This window comes from Macrotis lagotis, chromosome 4, assembly GCF_037893015.1.
Source record: "Macrotis lagotis isolate mMagLag1 chromosome 4, bilby.v1.9.chrom.fasta, whole genome shotgun sequence".
NCBI classification, from domain to species: domain Eukaryota; kingdom Metazoa; phylum Chordata; class Mammalia; order Peramelemorphia; family Peramelidae; genus Macrotis; species Macrotis lagotis.
In genome coordinates, this window is record NC_133661.1 from 72,086,396 (window position 1) to 72,107,210 (window position 20,815).

The 20,815-nt window shown below is 39.7% G+C and overlaps 1 protein-coding gene across 3 annotated transcripts in view; it reads right to left on the reverse strand.

Annotated features, from left to right (window-relative positions):
* The window catches only part of ARHGAP22 (Rho GTPase activating protein 22), a 326,645-nt gene that overhangs the window by 7,665 nt on the left and 298,165 nt on the right, over positions 1 to 20,815 (reverse strand). For all 3 annotated transcript variants that reach the window (XM_074233106.1, XM_074233107.1, XM_074233108.1), the window contains 4 exons: positions 15,460 to 15,592; positions 12,228 to 12,301; positions 11,406 to 11,527; positions 1,784 to 2,729 (listed from right to left, as the gene is read on the reverse strand). In XM_074233106.1, coding sequence (XP_074089207.1) covers positions 1,784 to 2,729; positions 11,406 to 11,527; positions 12,228 to 12,301; positions 15,460 to 15,592 — 1,275 coding nt within the window. The remainder of the gene's footprint in view (positions 1 to 1,783; positions 2,730 to 11,405; positions 11,528 to 12,227; positions 12,302 to 15,459; positions 15,593 to 20,815) is intronic.

The window sequence follows — 20,815 nt, forward strand, 5'->3', positions numbered from 1 at the left end:
TCTCCTTGGATTTAAGGTTGCGTAGTTTTCCTCTTTTCTGTCATTTTCCATCTTAGTTTTCAGTCCTAATAATGTCTTATATTTGGCTCATTTCATTACATACTGCCCAGAGTTCAAGATAGCAATCAAAGAACTTCCTCATAATCATAAGCTTTTTAAAATTCTCTACTATAAAGATGATGATGATGATAAAATGACCCTCCCTAAGCAAGTCACTTAGCTGCTAAGGATCCCAGACAATAGTTGCAGAAAAGGAATAGATATGTAGTGATAGCAGGAGCTTCCTCATTGGTAATTAACCTTTATCAATGAAATAATGGCACCATCGCCATCACCATCATCATCATCATCACTTAGATTTCCTATAGTTTCCAAAGCAGTTTCTTCATGATAGCTGTATAAGGTCAGCAGGGAGAAATTATCATGACCTTCATTTTATAACTGAGGAAACTTAAGTAACTTGGTTAGTTATGAAGATAAAGACCAAAAATCAATCAATAGACATTAGGTGCCTAGTATGTGCAAGGCACAGGGTTAAGCAGAGCCAAGACTCTCTCCAAGAAATCCTGTCACACATCTCTAGCCTTGAAGAATGCCTTCCATTCTCCTATGAAGAGACCCTAGAATACTGCCCATCTCCAACCCTTCAATGTGTCAGCCTACTTAGCATCCACAGGGAAGTGGGCAGATGTTCATGCTCTAGTACCATCATGCCTCAGAAAAGTAAGACTGAAAAGAACTTGGAAAGGCCAGAGAGACCACTCCTTTGCCACTGGGAAGAACTATAAGCCAGCCCAGGCAGGAGAATCTATCCAGAAAAGACAGTTCCCAACCCCCCACACCTCTAGAAATCTCCCTTAGGCACCAAAGAACATGAGACAGATGTTTTTATGATGATTTCAGTGTTCTGAATTCTCAGATCAAAGGTGTCCTAATAAACAAAAGCTATTATCCATTTAGCATTCATTCAGCAAATATTTACTGAGCTGGGCCTACCACTTGAAGATATAATGCTGGAGGCAGATAGCTGCCTAAATAAATTATATATGAACCTAAGTTTTTCTCTTACATATATGATAGTACACACCAGGAAAAATCCTTAAGTGTGACATCATTTGGTTTTTCTGCCCCAAATATCTTTTTTCCCTGGAAAATGAATGAACTTTGGGACAGCTAGGTGGTGTAGTAGATAGAGCACTGGCCCTGGAGTCAGGAGAACTTGAGTTCTAATGCCTAGCTGTGTGACCTTGGGCAAGTCACTTAATCCCATTTCCTGCAAAAAAAATGGATGGGGGGGGCTCAGTGGATAGAGCACCGGCCCTGGAATCAGGAGGACCTGAGTTCAAATCCAACATCAGACACCTAATAATTACTTAGCTGTGTGGCCTTGAGCAAGCCACTTAACTCCATTACCTTGCAAAAAAAAAACTCAAAAAACTCAAAAAAATGGATGAGCTTTTATCTTTAGGGGCCTACCTACAAGAAATATGGAAGGATGTGCTGTTAGTGAGGGAATCAGGCAAGGTCGCAGGTAGGAACAATTGTTCTACAACAGCTTCCTGTTATGTCCAAGGACCCCAAAAAAGATCTGGCATGATAAGTGTGGTCATCAGGCTGAGGGGGTTGGCCCTTCAGAACCCAACTGCCCGTCTAAGTTGGAAATATTCAAGCCAGCTAATTTCAACAATCAGAAGATTCTCATGATCTGCCCCCAAAATATCCCTCTGATACCAGGCTCAGAGACAACATCATGAGTATCCTTGGCTCATGGGGTGGTATTTACCTTCTTAAACTAGTCTCATATTCAGTCCTTTGTTTGCTCAGTTCTGCCTTGAGTTCTGTGACCAGACTCTGCAGGGCATGAGAGCACTGAACAGAGTCCCTGTACATGCTGTGAAAATTGTTCCCCTCGCTGCTGCTTCCATTCAGGGTAGTAACACTGATTGCCAACCTCTCAGAACTGTCCCCCAGTTCTGCTGGTTTGATGTCACTGCTGGCAGATGGGGAGCCCTGAGGTGGCCATTCAAAGCGTGCAGAACTGCAAGGCGATGAGCCGCTGGCATGGCAGACTGGGCAGTTGTTGCCTGAGTCTACTACAGAAATCTCACAAGAGGAGGTAGACCATGCCATGCTGGCCACACTCTGGGCACTTGTGGACGGACTGCCTGAAGGAACATTGTCATATGTGGAGAGTCTCTGGGGTAAATTGGAGTCTTTAGCCCTGTCGCCAGAGGAGGTTCGACGGTGACCTCGGAGAGAGGACAATCCATTCATGAGCCAGTTTCCACTGGTGGGAAGGCTATTGATGTCCAACGAAGAGCTGACTAGCTTTGGACTCCCTGACTTGGTCCCTGGTTGCCGGAAGGAGTACTTCCAGTTGGGCAAAGTTTGGACCTTCTTACTGGGACTGGTGGCAGTCTTGTTAGGGCAAGTTTGGGTCCGCCGACTGATCCGCTCTTGGGTAGACTTGGGAAGGGTCCCCACGGTGGCACTGTCCAGGGAACCAGTTCTCTTAGAAGGCCCATCAGGGAGACCAGGGGGATTGGTCTCTTTCCAGCCTTCCTCCACATGCTCCTCCAAGATCCATTCTGCTGCGCTACGTGGAGAGGCAGACTTGACTTCTGGCTTGGGAACTGGGGAATCACTGGGGACATCACTGTGTGTAGCACTGAAGAGCTGACTGTGCTTGCTAATCAGGATTGTCATGAGATGTTGGACAAGGGATGTACCTGCGAGAAAGCAGAGGGAGACCATGAGATTAGAGGTCCTTACCATGATGGTTCACCTCCCATAGAAATAGCAGGCAGAATGCCTGGAAAACCAGGAAAATTGGAGAAATACTTGGAATTTCCACTCTGGCAATATACACAAACACAAACCTATCCACTCTCACACATATAGACATATACATACATATACACATATATATATATATATATAGGTTCACATAATTTGTAAATATATACATATATATATATGTATATGTAGCATCCAATTACAGTTTTGTACTATATACAGACAGATATATTCACACCAAAACATACATAAGCTCATATTCTTATAAAACTACCCACATGCCCAGATCAACATTCCCTAGAAGATTCCAATATGAATATTCTCCTAGCAAGCCAAAGTCAACCTGTCCATACAGGACTTAGACAGTCAAGACGTACATTCAAATTCTGCCTATGACAGCTACTAGTTATATATTTTCTTGCCTCAGTTACCTCCTCTGTAAAAGGAAGGAGCTGGACATGATGGTCTCTAATGTCTCTTCTAACCCTAAATCTATGAGGTAGCTAGTGCAGAGGGCTCAGGAAGACCTGAATTCAAATGCAGCCTCAGAAACTTACTAGTCTGTCTCACTTTCCTTCATCATAAAATGGGCATAATAATTACCTTATATCCTAGGGTTGTTGTATGGACCAAATGAGATATTATCAGTAAAAATGCTTAAATATAATGACTGCACAAAAGTAATGTTTATTCCCCTTTATTTACTGATAATAAGATTTCTTTAGGAAATACTCAGATATCTGACTCTTTAAGTTGGATTACCATGTATCAGTTCCATAAACATTTATTTTCTGTATTCATAATGTCCTATAGCCAGCTAGAATAGCAAAATGTTAAAATATGAATGATACTTTGATTACCTGTCTTGCAAGGTTCTTATATGGAAACTGCTTTGTCCACTTTAATATGCTACACACATGTAAACTCCAGTATTATTATTTTATTTTACCAGACTTGAAATTTCCTAAGTATAGACAGATAGCCATTCAGATCATCAACTTCTTAGCCTTAGAACACAAGTTGAAGGCATTGAGAGAGGTTATGGAGAGGGACAGACCTTGAACCCACACTTCTTTTGGTTATTATGGCCAGGGATCATCATGGAACCAAATCTGACCCGACTCCTGTTTTGGTATGGACTAGAAGCTAAGAATAGTTTTTATATTTGCCTTCTGACTATTTTTGTGGTGCCCCAGAGTTAAGACCATTCAACTCTGCACAAAACCAAGTGGTGGGTTAAATTTGGGTCCTCCCCCACCTTGGACAAGAATCACCTGTCAACCCCACTCCACCTTGGTATGTTGCTTACTGTTGTTATTATAGATGTATATGTGTGTGTAAATATAATTAGTACTAAGACAATGAAGAAATTCCCAAAGATTTGAAATTAAAAGTGAAGAAGATGTTTGGTTCTTGGCAACTCAAATTCTGGGCAGTATATGAAAATCTGCCATGCTTCTGGATATAAAATTCTTTTACCAAGTAATACATAAAGACTGGAATTTTGTTTGTTGGTTTTATGAGGTCTCCCTTTTTTAAAACTGTACATGCTGAATGGAAACTCCCTAGTTGTTTTCCAACTTTTCTATAACACACACACACACACACACACACACACACACACACACACACACAGACAGACACCTACCACCTATACCAAGCAGACTTTTAGTTCCTCTGCAAAGTCATAACTAAGTGTAGAAACAATAGAACTTAGTACCTACTTTTTTTATTGTTTTAGACCAGACCTGTGATTTCATCCACAATTCTGGGTGAGGAACCAACTTTAACTGTGTTGAGGATTGAAACCTTCTCTGAAATTTATAATAATGGTGACAAGTTGCCCCAGGGAACTCAGGGGTTCAGTGACTTGGCCAATGGCACACTGATAGTATGAGAGAGAGGACGTATTGAACCCTTCCTGAATTTGAGGCAGCAGTCGACCCATGATGCCAGGTTGCCTCTCAACCTCTCAACTGTTGCTTAGTGAGAAGAATTTGACAGCAATCTGAGAGGAACTCTGACCCTCCCTTCAATGTGGCTTGGGTCTTATGCCAGCCTTCCTCAACATTCTCAGTAATGATGACCTATGGTCTTGGACTTCCTCTCATTGGGCAGTATCTCCACCATCCCCTTCCAATCTCTCAAAGGGAGATGAACATACTTTATGCTGTTTGCATAATATGCACTTTGTGGTCCTTGTCCTGGATAAAAAGTCCTAATTAGGGCTCTGCAATATCTTATAAAGGTCTGGAGTATCGGGAAGATTTAAATGAATTGGCAAAGTCACAGACCTGTGTATGTGTCAGAGTTAAGGTTTATAGGAACCTGATAGAACCCCTCTAAGTCTTTAAGTTGGCCCCATGGGTCTGTATTAGTAGAAGAAATGCTCCCCTCCATAGGCATAGCCATGAAATCATAGGCCTAGTAACAAAATATTCCGATTACATGTATATATAAACAAATGTGGATAATATATCACATATGTGTATGCACACATGGTCGAATCACATCACTCCCATACTCAATAAATTCTTAAATTACCTAAACTCCCTATCACTTCCAAGGAAAAAAATATAAAATTCTTTTTTAAAAAAATTATTTAATGAGCATACCCTTTGATCCAGCCATACCACTACTGAGTCTATACCCTGAAGAGATGATGAAAAAGAGTAAAAACATTACTTGTACAAAAATATTTATAGCAGCCCTGTTTGTGGTGGCAAAGAATTGGAAATCAAGTAAATGTCCTTCAATTGGGGACTGGCTTAGCAAACTGTGGCATATGTATGTCATGGAACACTACTGTTCTACTAGAAACCAGGAGGGACGGGAATTCAGGGAAGCCTGGAGGGATTTACATGAACTGATGCTGAGTGAGATGAGCAGAACCAGAAAAACACTGTACACCCTAACAGCAACATGGGGGTGATGTTCAACCTTGATGGACTTGCTCATTCCATCAGTGCAACAACCAGGGACAATTTTGGGCTGTCTGCAATGGAGAATACCATCTGTATCCAGATAAGGAGCCATGGAATTTGAACAAAGTTCAAGGATTATTCCCTTTAATTTAGAAAAAAAACAGCTATCTTATTGTCTGATCTTGTTATCTCTTATACTTTTTGTTTCTTCCTTAAGGATGTTATTTCTCTCTCATCACACTCAATTTGGATCAATGTACAACATGGAAACAAAGTAAAGACTGACAGACTGCTTTCCATGGGGGGGGGGGGGAGTAAGATTAGGAGAAAAATCGTAAAACTCAAATAAAATCTTTAATAAAAAAATTATTTAAGGCAATGGGATTAAGTGACTTCTCTAGGCCACACAGCTAGGTAATTATTAAGTGTTTGAGGCTGGATTTGTCTGAGGTTGGAGTCAGGTCCCTTCTGACTCCAGGGCCAGTGCTCTATCTACTGCACCACCTAGCTGCCCCAAAATACAAAATTTACATATGGATCACCCATGGACTCTTTGATCTGGTGACTGGGGCTTCTTTACCATTCCAGATTCTGGACATTTTCTCTGGCTGTCCAGCAAGTTTAGAATGCTCTCCTGGCTTCTTTCAAGTGCTAGCTAAAATCCCTCTTTCTACAGGAAGTTTCCCACCACCACCCTCTTATTTCCTGTGCCTTCCCTCTATTATTTTCCACTTACCCTATAACATAGCTTATTTGTACATATTTGCTTACTTGCTATCTCCTCCACAGACTGTGAGCTCCACATGGGGCAGGGACTCTTCTGACTTTGTCTTTTCAGAGTTTAGCACACTGCCTAACACACAGAGTTTAGCACACCGCCTAACACACAGTAAGCCCTTAATAAATGCTTATGGGTTGACTATGCCTTTTAGTGGGCCTAGTCCTAGTTCTGTATGGATTGACCAAGCTAGGGCTGACAGAGACCAATGTCTCCTGGACCTCCCCTCTCATTCCCAACTTTGTACTTACCTAATGATTTAAACCCTTTTGCATTTTGGGAATGAGTCATACTCCAGACTTGGGCCCTTCCCCTGCGGTGGATCTGGTAGACATGTTTTATAATATCATAACAAATGAAAATTCAAAGAACTATAACAAAACCAACAGCCTGTCCTCCTCCCATCTCTAAGCCTGGCACTCATTAAGTCTATTCACACACAATCCACTTCACAATTCCCTTTTTAGTTTAGCTCAATGGTCAGGGTTGAGTAGAGGTGAAGAGTCAGCTAGTAGAATGAGAACATTAGGGTCTTGGAGGTCATCTACTTCAACCTTCTTTTTCTAGAGATGATGAAAACAGACTCAGGGTTGAAGACCTGTCCAATGCCAGAGTCAGGTCTAGAATCGGGGGAGGGGCTTGATGCTTAGAGTCACAGAAGCATAGATTAGAGTAGGAAGAGATTTTAGAAATCATATGCCCTAACTATTTCCAGACAAGTTAAGAAAGCCCATCCCAGTTTACAAAGCGAGGAGCTTTGTGGGAGAAGCAGAATAAAACCCGGGGCTCCTGACTCTCAGGTAAGACCTTTATCATTACCCTACTAGCTGTGTAACCCTGGATGAGTTACTTAACCCTGTTTACCTCAGTTTCCTCATCTATAAAATGAACTGGAGAAGGAAATGGCAAGCCGCTCCAGTGTCTTTGTCAAGAAAACTCCAAATGGATCATAAAAAGTCAGACATAACTGAAACAAGTGAACAACAACACACTGCCTTGGGAACGTGGACAATCTAATGAAAAAAGGCAAGCATATCACTGGTGAAATCTTTCCAGTAGGGAAATATTTTTAAATTCTGGAAACCTGCTTCAGAGGCAAATGTGATATTAGAAAATGCAATGTAAGTGAAATAAGGGAAAAATATGTAAAAACCAGTAAGAGTCACAGAGAACAGATTACAAAATATATCTACTAGTACAATAGAAAGACTGATTTTGGAATGCCAAGATTGGCATTCAAATCCTAGCTCTGCTACTTACTACCAGTGTGACCTTGGTCTCTTATGGATCTCAGTTTCCTCATCTCTCAAAATGGAGGGTAGGTGGATGGGTAGAATTAAAGGGAGATTTGACTAGATGACCTCCAAGGTCCCTTCCAGTTCTAGGTTTGATTCTATTGAAAGATAGGACTATTCTTTTGGGCAACTGGCTTCTTTGTTAGAAGGGAGTGTCCACTGGGAAGTATTATGTTGATATGCACAAAATTTTGAAAGACCTAGAAAAAAGTTGTGTCCAACCTGCAGCCTGTGAGTTGCATGTGAACCTTAAAGCTCATTTATTACCTTTTCTTATTTATACTCATTGGTAATATGGGTTACATTGTGGTCATAAATATTAAATTTTATATGCAGCCCTTGACAAAGAGGAAGGTTTTTATAAGAATGAGTATGATATAAATATATAAAAACATAAATAAAATTTTAAAAGAAAAGGGGGCAACAAATTATTCATATAGCCAAATAATTGGTTCATCTTCCAAAACAAGCTTTTTATTTTGGATGAAGATTCTCATTTGGATTCTCATTCATGTGGAATGTGTCCCAAGCAGCATTTCCCTGTGTCTAGCGTCATACAAGTATAAACAGGCCGCTGGAAGCCAGGCTTCAGAGCACTTGGACATCACAGCAAAAGTCTGGTCTCTAATCATGGTTTAAACCTTTGGACAGAAAACAAAATCTGTAGGATGTGAAGGGGGGGGGGCAGACAACAAATCAGGAATGACAAACCAATCATTTTAGACTTTCTAAAAGAAGCACAAAGTATCTCAGGGAAATATATATGGTCATTGTTTCTTTAGAGCTGTAGGCACAACCAATTCAACTTCCACACACATAAAGTCTCTTTCTTCTATAGCAGGCAGAGGTCCCACAAGCCTTAAAAACACCCACTTTTATATGAGTCAACAAATTGTTTATATACTTCTCCATTGGAATTATTTGAAGCAGAACATCCCACTTCAACTTGGAATTGGAGAACAATAGCTGATTTTACTTTTTTATTTCATGAAGGAAAAGTGAGGGAAAAAGAATATGCATTCTTATATTGCCTACTATATTTCAATATATAGTTCAATGAGAAATAAAAGACTGATGATCACATTTTTTTTCATCCTGTTAGGAGAGTGTTGCTATTATCCTCATTTTACAGTTGAGGAAACAGAGGCAGGCAGAGTGACTTGCCCAAAGTCACATAGCTAGTAAGTGTCTGAGGCTGGATTTGAACTGTCTTCCTAACTCCAGGCCAGGGTTCTATTTACTGCTCTGCCTAGCTTTTTTAAGGACAATGAAGCCAGTGACATGATGGACACAATTAGTCTCATCTGTGGTCAAGGAAACAATGATCAATGGAACACTATTGTTTTATTAGAAATCATGAGGGATGAGATTTCAGAGTAGCCTGGAAAAACTTGCATGAACTGATGCTGAGCGAGATGAGCAGAATCAGAAGAACACTGGTATACCCTAACAGCAACATGGGGGTTGATGAGCAACCCTTAATGGACTTGCTTATCACATCAGTGCAATAATCAGACACAATTTTAGGGTATCTGTGATGGAGAATACTGTCTATATTCAGAGAAAGAACTGTGAAGTTTAAACAGACCAAAAACTATTATCTTCAATTTTTAAAGAAGTTGTCTTATGTACTACATAATTTTGCTATCTCTCTCAACACATTCATTTTGATCAATGCATATCATGGAAACAATGTAAAGATGATCAGATTGCCTTCTGTTGGTGGGGAAGGAAGGGAAGAAGTGGGGAAAACTGTAAAATTCAAGACCTCACAAAAAAACTGATTGGTAGAAACTACTATTGTATATAATTGGAAAACAAATAAAATATTTATATAATAAAAAAAAATGATGATCAACCTCACCATTACCATATCACCATGTTCACCCTCATGATAAAGTAGTAATAAGTAGTGACAAGTTTCATCTGACTTTGGGACCTCTGCCTGGTAAAGAAGGGGCTTTATGTGTATGATAGAAGAATTGGTAGTTGAGATTGGCTGTTTTTACATTCATTGATTAAGAAACAATGACTACATTTCCTTAGGATACTTTGTGGCTCTTTTAGAAAACCTGATGTTGGTATGCACAAAATTTTGAAAGACATAGAAAAACTGTGTCCAACACACTTAAAATCCATACTTTATTTCATTATTATAATTTTATTATTACTCATTGGTAATATGAGTTACATTGTGGTAATAAAGAAATGCTAAATTTTATACATGGCCCTTGATGAGTTTTTGTTGGGCAATGAAGCCCAGAAGAGCTAAAAGGTTGGACATCTATGATGGAGAAAGTCTCCAACAAACTAAGTGAATTCTTCATGGAGAACCTCCTAGAATGACAGTCACTAGGGATGAAAAATTTTGACTGGTTGTTGTAATTTATTTTGTAAAATATTTTGCCCCTAGTGAACTACTGACGTTTCAAACTTTATAAAACCATCCAGATTATTCTTGGTAACCTGGAACATTCTGGCCAACACTACCTTATTTTATTATGAGTAATGAAATGGTAATGAGCTCAACTTGACAGCCTTCTTAATGAAACTCAAGTCAGTATCTAAATTTTTGCTGATCTCAGAAAATTTTCAATTTGAGTTCATAAGTATTTTATTGCTCATCAATTCATGAAAAGTTAGATGTTTCCAGAGATTTCACTTGGCCTGAATAACATAATAATGATGATAATGATTATATATAAATTTATAGCTATATTATATATTTTATATACAAATATAAATTTAAGGTCTTCAAGCATTTGACACATATTACCTCATTTGAGCTTTACTATATTCATGCAATATAGACATTAAGAGGGTCATCCTTATTGGAACAAAGGTAGAACAAGTTGAGTAATACAGTGAAAAGAACTCTTTTTGGAGGCAGAGAAACACAATTTGAATTCTGACCACACCACATGTTATGTGATTGTTCTTGAGCAAGTCCTTCATTTTTTTGGACCTCAGTTGCTTCATATGTAAAAATGAGGGAGACAGACTAGATGTTTTTTAGTCTAAGGTCTCTTCCACTTTTAATCTATGATCGTATAAAATATCTGCTTTCCAAGGGTCAACAATGCATCAGGACCTACCTGTGATGAACTCAGTCCACTGAGGTTTGGAATTGCTATGTTCCTTACTAGATTCAGAAGAGCTCCAGTACATAGGAGACACATGAGGCTGAATACTACATATTTTTAAAAAGAGTCTTTCACCAAACTTAGTATTCCTTAAATCATACCTCACTGAATTACTGGCCACTTAAATTATTTGCTTCATAATTCCTGAGCTAATGTATGAAAAAATTAGTATTTTAGATCTTCAGTTCCAGCCAGCATCATATTTATGTCAATAAAACCTGATGGCATCCATGTAAAGGCTAAAAAGAGACAGACAGAGAGAGAGAGAGAGGGAGAGAGAGACAGAGAGAGAGAGAGAGAGAGAGAGAGAGAGAGAGAGAGACAGAGAGACTAGCTTTGTCAAAGATCTAACTTCTATAGTAGTTTTATCAAGTGGACTTCTGTTCAGATATTTTGACTTGCCTTCAGGAGTACGACCCATGTTAACCTGCTTTCAGTTTTTTTACTACCCAACAAAACCCTCTGGTACCTTCCATGATTGTCACTGGATCTTCTTTTTTGGGACGTAAGATATTTGGCCCAAACACTGTAGCAAGGTTCTGGACACTCATCTTGTTTATATTCGAGTGAGCCTGAACTTCATCCAAAAACCTTGAAAAGTCCAAGAAACAAAGGAACAGAATATTGGTTCCATATTTAATGGGTGCTTCCTTTCCCCTTGCCCCTCATCCAGATTATCTATCTCCCTACTCCCACTGCCACACCCATACCCATTATTGCTGGGGAAGAGGGGGAATCTAACCCACAACTAGTCAATTGAACATGTCTCATGCAAAAGAGAAAAGAAAATTTGCATGTTTATCTATTGGCTAACAAAAATTATTAATCACTGGGGCTTATCATTGGCAATATCATTCTTAGTCCTCAATGATAGGACTATGGAAAGGGCAGCCTGTGGTAGCTGCAAACAAGATTAGGATAAAAAGGGACTTTCAAAGGCCTGCCTCCTTCTCCTAGTTAAGACTCTAAAAGTTTAACATTCAAGAGAGAGGTGGTTTTTCAAGGTATTTCCCTAGCCTCCATATCCTTCAAGGTTTAATCAAACAACCTTGCTCTACTTAGAGAAATTCTAGAATAGAACTTGTGTCTAAAAGTGATAAGGGAGTTTGGATGAGAGAAGCAGAGTGCGCTACAATTCAGTGAGATGGTTTCATAGGGCTGAAAGAGAAGCATAAAGTATATTGTTTGGGTCCACTGGCTTTCTGCTTCAGCATAGAAGAATCAACTTCTCAGAACAACTAACCAAAGCAATTTTCTACCCTCTCCCCAACCCACTCCCAATGTTACTTACTTGCATATATACTTGAGGAGGTTATAATTTGCCTGAGGAAGATTTTTCACCTGCTTAGCCAACTCCAGAGTGCCCTTAGAGTACAAATAAGAAAAAACAAAAAACAAAACAAACAAATCACACATTATTTAAGGAAGATATTGATTTTGTTTTGAATGTATGTTATACCTTTCTCAGGCTGAGGTAAAACCAATACAGCATTCCTTAGAAGATTGGAAGGTTCAATTCTCTTCCCTCCTCAAGAGTGGGGAAACTGAAGCTCAAGAGTACTGAGAAAGTAGATTTTTTTTGAGTCAGAACTCTGGATTATAAATTTGTTTATCTCTCTAGTTTTTGCTTGGGGAAAATCTGGGTCCTCATGGAGTCAGCTTGGGTGTAAGGAGCTACACTGAGTTTTCCCTAGGAAGGGGGAAGACAGTCAAGCTTAGTGTGGGCTTCTACTTCAATGAACTGATACAGAAAGGAAAAAGTAAAACCAGGACAACAACATATTTGATGACCCCAGTAGTTGTAAATAAAAACAAAGCTAAAAGAAAACTGAACTTAGAATTTTTTGGTCATTTTCAGCCATGTCCAGCTTTTCAGGACCCCTTGGGAAAAATAAAAAACAAAGAACCATTACAAACAGGAAGTGGTAAGGGCTTGTTAAATATTTTTAATTTGTACTAAGCCCAAGAGACAGCCCTGCTGGAGTTATTTCTTTCTGTTGTGAAGGATAGAATAACCTTTATTTGGTTAGGATTGTGATAACAGGAAGGAAGTCACAAAAGTCATGGGGCTGAGTGGTCAATCAATTAATTCATTCTGTCTCCAGGAGAGAAGATCTCTCTTATCCTTGTTCTGCTTTCTCCATTGATAGTTCACAGAGCACAACCTGGAGTTTCACTGTTCCTTATTCCTCATAGTAGGTCCCCATTTCAGGCTTCTCTCTTCAGAGCTGTTGATTTCACAAGGACCCAACTTTTTTCCTAGCTGCCAAAAAACCAGCTTAGAAAAAAACAATTTCTTAGCCATCACCTTGTCACTCTGGAAAGCCCCTCTGGAAAAACTGTCATATCTGCTGCCTCCACTTCTCCCCTCTCACTTCTCTATCTTTTGCAGTCCTGTTCCCCAAACTTAGATGAAACTGCCATCTTTACAGTTAAAATTGCCATAGATGATGGTCTTCTCTTAATCTTCATTTTCCTCAATCTGTTTCATTTGTCATAATTAGTCATCTTTTGTCCTCCTGGATACTTTCTCCTCTCTAAGTTTTCCTGACAATATTGCCTCTTGATCTTCTCCTACTTGTGAGATCCCTCCTCTTTAGTCTTCTCTGCTGATTCACCAAGGTTAACTACTGTCCTCTTTGATTCCTTCTCTATACTCTTTCACTTAGTTATTTACTTCATTTTTTCCATGTATTTAATTAATAATTATCCTTACATAGATGACTTTCAAATTTATGTGTCTTAGAATTCTGGAATGTGAAAGTTGGAAGGGACCATTGACTTCTGCCCAAACACGAAATGCATCTTTATTATAGCAAAACCAGAAAATGATCATTTAGTCTCTAAGGAAGACAAAGTCAATATCTCTTGAGGTATCCCTTCCTTTTCTGGACAGCTCTTAGGATCAGGAGGTTTCACCTTCCATCTGGCTTAAATTTAAATTTAACTTCCCACCCATTCATCATTCTTGGCTTTACCCTCTGGGACCACATAGAACAAGTGTATTTTCTCCTTCCACACATTAGTCCTTTCAGTATTTAAGTCAGCAATATCTCTCCCTCTCCAACTGCCCACTATGAATCTTCACTTCTTTAGGATAAAGAAACAATGCTGCCCTAGACTCTCTTGAGTTTTAGCAGTTCATCTCCAAATGCCTTTGGGTTATTTTAAATAGGATGTTCCATGGGCATCTCAAACTCTACTTGTTCAAAACCCATTAACTCTCTAAATCCATCTAACTTCAGAACTTACTTTTATTTGTCAAAGGAACTACCTGATGACTGCAATAGTTTACAACCATGATTTTATTTCGTTTTTTTTGTTTGTTGTTTTGCAAGGCAATGGGGTTAAGTGGCTTGCCCAAGGCCACACAGCTAGGGAATTATTAAGTGTCTGAGGCCGGATTTGAACTCAGGTACTCCTGACTCCAGGGCCGGTGCTCTATCCACTGCTCCACCTAGCTGCCCCCAACCATGATTTTATCCTTGATGCTTCACTCTCCTTCACCACCCATCCAATCAATTTCCAAATCTTACCTTTTCTATCTCTTCAGGTTTCCTTGCAATCATCATTCCCTCTAATCATTTGGTCTGAACCTTATTTCAAGCCACCATTACCTCTTGCCTGATTTAGTGCAATAACACAATTGATCTCCATGCTTTACATTTTTCCCAATCTCCAATCTGCCCTCCACCCAGCTAGCAATAGAATATCATTCCCCTATTCCATAAGCTCCAATAGCTTCCTGTAGCCTCTAGGATCTTATCAGGTCCTCTGTTTAGTTGTTTAAAGCATTTTCAACCTAGTCCCAAATTATCTTCCCTATCTTATCCTAAAACACTCTTCCTACATTCTCGAGTCAATCAAACTGGCTTTCTTATTGGCCCTTGACATGGTGTTCCATCATCTCTTACCTTCTTTGTTCTATCTATCCTCCATGCCTCAAATGCCTTCACTTTTATCACTCAGGAACTTTTGTTTCCTTAAAAACTCTACTTATGACACCACATGAAGCCTTCCCTGAACCAAGGACCACAAATGCTTAGAGCTGCCAAAACTGCCACAACAAAATAAAAACAAAACTCAACTCTAGTATTTATTCTTTGTATATTCTTATTTATTTAAACATTATCTTGTCTGACAATATAAGATCCCTGAGGACATGGACTACTTTATTTTTATCTCTTGTATTCCCAGGACCTAGCCCAATACTGAGACACATAATATATGCTAAATGAATGTTGGATAACTGACTGAAGCCAGATTAGATTGCTAACTAACTAGCTTTTTCTTAAAACTTCTGAGAGTTTAAGGATGCCTAAACTAAGGCAATTTTCAAAACTATCCCCTAGTTTTTAATCCTGGGATTATGTTACTGGTGTATACATTCCTATAGATGTTTAACCTAAATCCTTCCCCAACTATTGCTTCTCATTCTGACTTCAGCAACTGTTCCTTACCTGAGGCAAGGCTGTTGGCCAGGAAGGACTTCCAACAAGATATCAAGAAAAAGGCCCACTGACCTCACTCTCATCCTTTGAGAGCAGCTGAGCACAGGAGAGGAAATCTTCATATTTGGCAAAGGGGATGACAGGCTCAGGCAGCTCCCGGAGATACAGTTTCAATAGGGAAGCGACTGTATGGACATCAGTTGTGCTGTGAGGAGAGCAGAAGAGAAAGTTTGTAAGACCATTTTAATTCTGTGACAGCTCAAGGAGAGAGACAGGACCAAGCAGCCATGTCAAGGCCCAGTCTAGGAAAGGGAATCTCTTAGAGGTGGATTGGGCTAAATGGATGTCCATTTACCATAACCCACAAGTGACCCTTTTGCTATCCCAGATATTGGTGATATATGTATTCACTTTCTCTGCAACCCAACTCTCTCTTGCTCACACCTTTGTGTGTTAGACTCTAAGATGCCTATGGAGCATGGAGTATACTATCATGATGCCTAGATAGAATAAACAGAAAATGTTTTAGTTAGTTGAGGAAGACAATTATGATGGAGAGGGTAAGGGTGCAAGCTCTAAGTTCTCATCAGTTATGTTCAATTCCTTTTTCTCTTTTTCAAACAACATGGAAACGATATAGATTTGAAGAAACTTACAGAGTTCTCCTCTTGTGTTTTCCCCCTCTGGGAGCTTGGGGAAGAGAGGGAGAGAGGTAGAAGAAAAAAGGAAGACACTTCATATGCCACCTGAAACTTCCAGAATGAAGAAATCAAGGGAAGATGATAAATTAGAAACTCACCAGGAGCTTAAGGCAGAGAGTTGTCTGCCTGAGTCTTTGGCCTTGAGTCATCTGTGTTTTGTGCTCCATAGCATATTCTTTACCTAGGTCTTAAAGGTCCCCACTGTTTCAGGAGTTGGTCATACAGGCTGATTATGAGCTCCCTAATAGACCCACTCATCTGGTCCTTGACAGGACTCAAGCTCCTGGATCAAATGGACTTTCTCCTTAAGAAATTGAAAGAGGCTATTTCCCTAAGAAGACCAGTTCAGGAAAACTCTGTAGTCTTTATACAAAGCTGGACATGTAGGAGGACCTGGCTCCAATTACAGGGATCAATACTAAGGTTCTCTTCAGGCAGGCATCAAGTCGATGTCAAATTGGTCCCCTCACCTCCTTTGCCCCTACTGTCTTGGTTATCAAATGCCAACCCAACCTTCAAAAACACTGAAAATGGAGTCAAGCAGAGAGATTATAAACAAAACCTGCTGCTGTTATTCCAAGGATCTGAAAAGTTTGAGAATTCACTGTCCTCTAATCTGAGGGTCTCAAAACATATTTCCAGTCTCATTATTCTGTACTGGTTCCTGAGTAGGTTTACATTCAATGCTTTGGTTCTTAACCCAGTACAGAATCTAATTTCTCTTTGATTCAATTTAGTGGATCTCAGTGGTGATGGGCATAAGAAGCTGACCCTTTTAGGTAGGGGCTTCCCAAGGATACAAAGATTCTTCAACACATCTCCTGTCTCTAGACCATTAAGTAGATGGATTTAAGTGTCAAAGACCTGGGTGTCAATTCTGGGGCAGCTAGATGTAGAGGGTGAATGTGTATATATCATGATACTAAAATAGTTTAGTTCTATGAATTAGATTTCTGATTTCATTTCTGGATCTACCCCCTTACCAAAAGCAATGACTTTACTTTTCCAGACAATGGGTAAATACCAGGAAGGCAAAGAAAAGATGTTATAGAGACCTGATCTAACCTTCAAACCCCCCCCCCCAACTTCTTTTCTCTCTACATAACTGGTCTCTAAGTAAATAATAGAGGGCAGATGTGGATTCTAAGTGAACAAGAGATGAATAGTACTACTAGTTCTCTCACTTCCCAAGTCTAGAAATAGTTGTGTAGAGTGGGCAGAAAAGTTGTATCTGGGACTGTCCAATGGCAGACCATTGGGACTGCCTTCTACCTCTCATTCCCTCATTAGGTTTCCTCTCTATAATGGATTGTTTTAACTGTGTATCCCCCCGCCCTGGCAGCACAGTGACTGGAAGAAAGTAGATGCTTCATAAACGAAAATTGATTCCTGGCTACCTCTGCCTCAGAAACCATCATCACTATGTCACAGTGCGGGCTAGTTCCATGACCTTGTGTAAGCTGGACCCATATCTATTCATTTTGGGAGACCTAAGAAGCTTGCCTGTATAAAGTGACTAAAGTTGCTTCTCTCCTAAGGGTGATTGAAGGACATGGCCCACTTGGAAAGCAAATTCCACTCTCCCCCCAAAATACTTCCTGCTATGCCTACAAATAGTCTCCCATTCATTGGTATCCATGAGCCATTCTCCTTCCAAGACCCTGCTTGGTCTGCTTGTAAAAAACATTGACAGTTTGATGATTTGGTTGGTAGCTTCATTTGTTAACTGCTCCCCATTGCTAATATTTCCCCAGGTTGACTCACTGCTCCTTAATCAAGTTTATCTAATAACCATTTAACACATGACCAATGAAACCCATTCTGTCCAAAGTTTCTCAATGTTCTTTAAACCAGGGGTGGGGAACCTTTTATCTTCCAAGGGTCATTTGGATTCACCTGCTATATTTGGACAAACATTTAATAATTCACCTCTAAAAAAGCTTCTAGATTTATTGAATTTCTGGGTATTATATGGCTAGCAGGCCAGATACTCCCCACCACTGCCTTAAACTTTGAGCTCTCAAAAGTCAAAGGCCCCAGTGTTGAGTCCCTTCACTCATTTTGGTTTGGCACCTACCACATTATTGGTACGTAAGCCATGTTCTTCTTTCTACTGATATTTGTTTTCTTCTTTGGTCTCAGTGTCTAGGTGATGCTAGTGATGTCACAGCAGGAACACGGTGACATCAGCAGTTGTTGGCAAATAAGAAAGAGGGTCAGTAAATGGTTAGGCGAGGGAAGAATTTAATGGGAATAAACCTTTCATATTTCAGGGCTTCATTATTTGGTTAGGGACACAGATCATATGTTCACTCTATGCTTTAGGAGGAAGGTTGTCAGAACTGCTGAAGGGAGAAAAAGCCAACATTCTGCAACTAGCATGGTGACAGCAAACTGCTCCAAACTTCATGAGACTGGTCCTTGGACAACAGATGGATAGTCTGTTGCCAGGCCTGTATTAAAACATTTCCCAACTCAGCAGGATCTGAGTACAAATAGGAAAAACTTTTAATATAGAAATATTTATTTTATTAGTCAAAACTGTGATTTCATCAGTGTATGGATCTATTGTTCAAATTCCCGCCACCAACATATATTGGCAAGTTATTTGAACTCTACCATCTTTTTTTTAATCTTTTTTTGTTTTTTGCAAGGCAATGGGGTCAAATGACTTACCTAAGGTCACACAGCTAGGTAATTATTAAGTGTCTGAGGCTGGATTTGAATTCAGATCCCCTTGACTCCAAGACCCATGCTTTATCCATTGAGTCACCTAGCTGCCCCTTGAATTGTACAGTTTGTTAATAATCCCTTTGAGATAGTGGGAATTAAAGGTGAGTAAAACTGTTCATGGCTCTGCAATTCTAGTGACCTTGAGGCAACAGGAAAGAAAATAGGGAATTCATTCCAAGACAAGGCAAAATTCTCCAGAGAAAAAAGTGCTGGAGGAAATGGAAGACTGGTAAATGATTGCTCCTCTTCATACAACTTGGGTTACAATAGCCCTCTAAGGAACAGAGGAGGCTTTGTTACTACCATTTTAAAGAACTATTAATCAGTCAACATTTTACTAAGCACCTACTATTTAGCCAGGCACTATGCTAAATGCTTCCAATAAAAAGAAGAAAAAAGACAATCCCTGTCCTCAAGAAATTTACAATCTAAAGGGGGAGACAACATGTAAATAAATAAACACATACAAAGCAAGCTATTTACAGGCAATATAGTTGGTTGATTCTTGTCCTTATCGAAGAAGACCAAAATATATCACTATGTTTGAGACAAATTACAACATGGCTGATCAGACCAATATAAGCTTGGAATGCTCTACCATAGGTTGGGCACAAATAGTTCATGTGATACCTGTGGTGGGTACTCTAAACTTATATATGTCACATTTCTTTTGAGAAGCTTCAATTCTGTCTTCCCCATAGATTGCAGCCCCCTCATTAAAGAGGGCATGCCATGCTGGGCAGTCCTACACCAGTGTCTCCCATGCTGTACAAGCAATTCTTTAGTTCTTCAGTGAGACCTTCAGGGTGTCTCGGTGTCAGTGTCGCTTCTTTTGACACCCCTTATGAGCGCTTGCCCTGGGTGAGTTCTCCATAAAATAGTCTTTTTAGCAAGTGTACTTCTGGCATTCTAACAACATGTCCAGCACTCTCTATAGTAATGTTGGAAATGCTAGGATAGAGCACTAGTCCTGGTTCAAGAGGACCTGAGTTCAAATCTGCACATTTAATAATTACCTAGCTATGTGACCTTGAGCAAGTCACTTAACCCCACTGCTATGCAAAAACAAAAAACTGAAGGATAAATAGGAAGTAATTAAAAGAGGGAATAAAAAGGGAATAATTGAAAGAGTGACTAGATATGAATCAGAATGACAGGAGATGGCCTTGACTGTAAGGCAATCAGGGTTAAGTGACAGTCCAAGGTCACACAATAAGAGTCAAATGTCTGAGGCCAATTTTGAATTCCCATCTTCCTGACTCCAAGGCCAGCCAGTGCCTGACAATGGATGAATTTCTAGAATATATCTTGCCATTTCCAGTAGGATGTCTATAATCATTTCTTGTCCAAGCACAGAAAACAGGTTCCTGGTCTTCTACCTCTAGTTCCAACAAAACACTCCATGAGTCTCAGTGGCCTCTCTCTAGTCAATCCACAGTCAATTATCCATCTCAGAAGCAAGAGAATGTGCCCTCTTTCAAAGTGGATGTACTTCGGATTCAAGGATGAGCAAATATTGACTGTTGTGTAGAATCAAAGAGAGGAGGTCAGGGGTGGGTGGGGAAGAGGATAATGTCTGCAATTCAAGTCTTAAAAAACCTTATAAGCATTTGTTTCCTAGAGGAGTCAATACTAAGGCCTGTAGGAATGATTATCTCGAAGCTAGGGGTAAAGCTGGGAGAGGTACTCTTGTAGGACTGGCACCCCTCCTCTGACAATTTCACAAGGTTCAATCTGTGGAGAAAAATGAAATGACCAGGTTTCCTTCTAAACCAGTGAAGATAGTGAGTTAACACTGAGATACCTGCTAAATTATAACCTGAAGCTGAAGAGCTTCATCAAAGCATTTAAGGCCTCTTGAGGGTGGAAGGATGACCTAGAAACAGAGAATCTTGCAAATGGCATTTAATTTTAGTAACCACAAAGATATCCTTTTTTTGAAGGGCTGAAAGAACCTTGATGTGGCTGACCTCTCAGCATGGAGAAATTCCCAA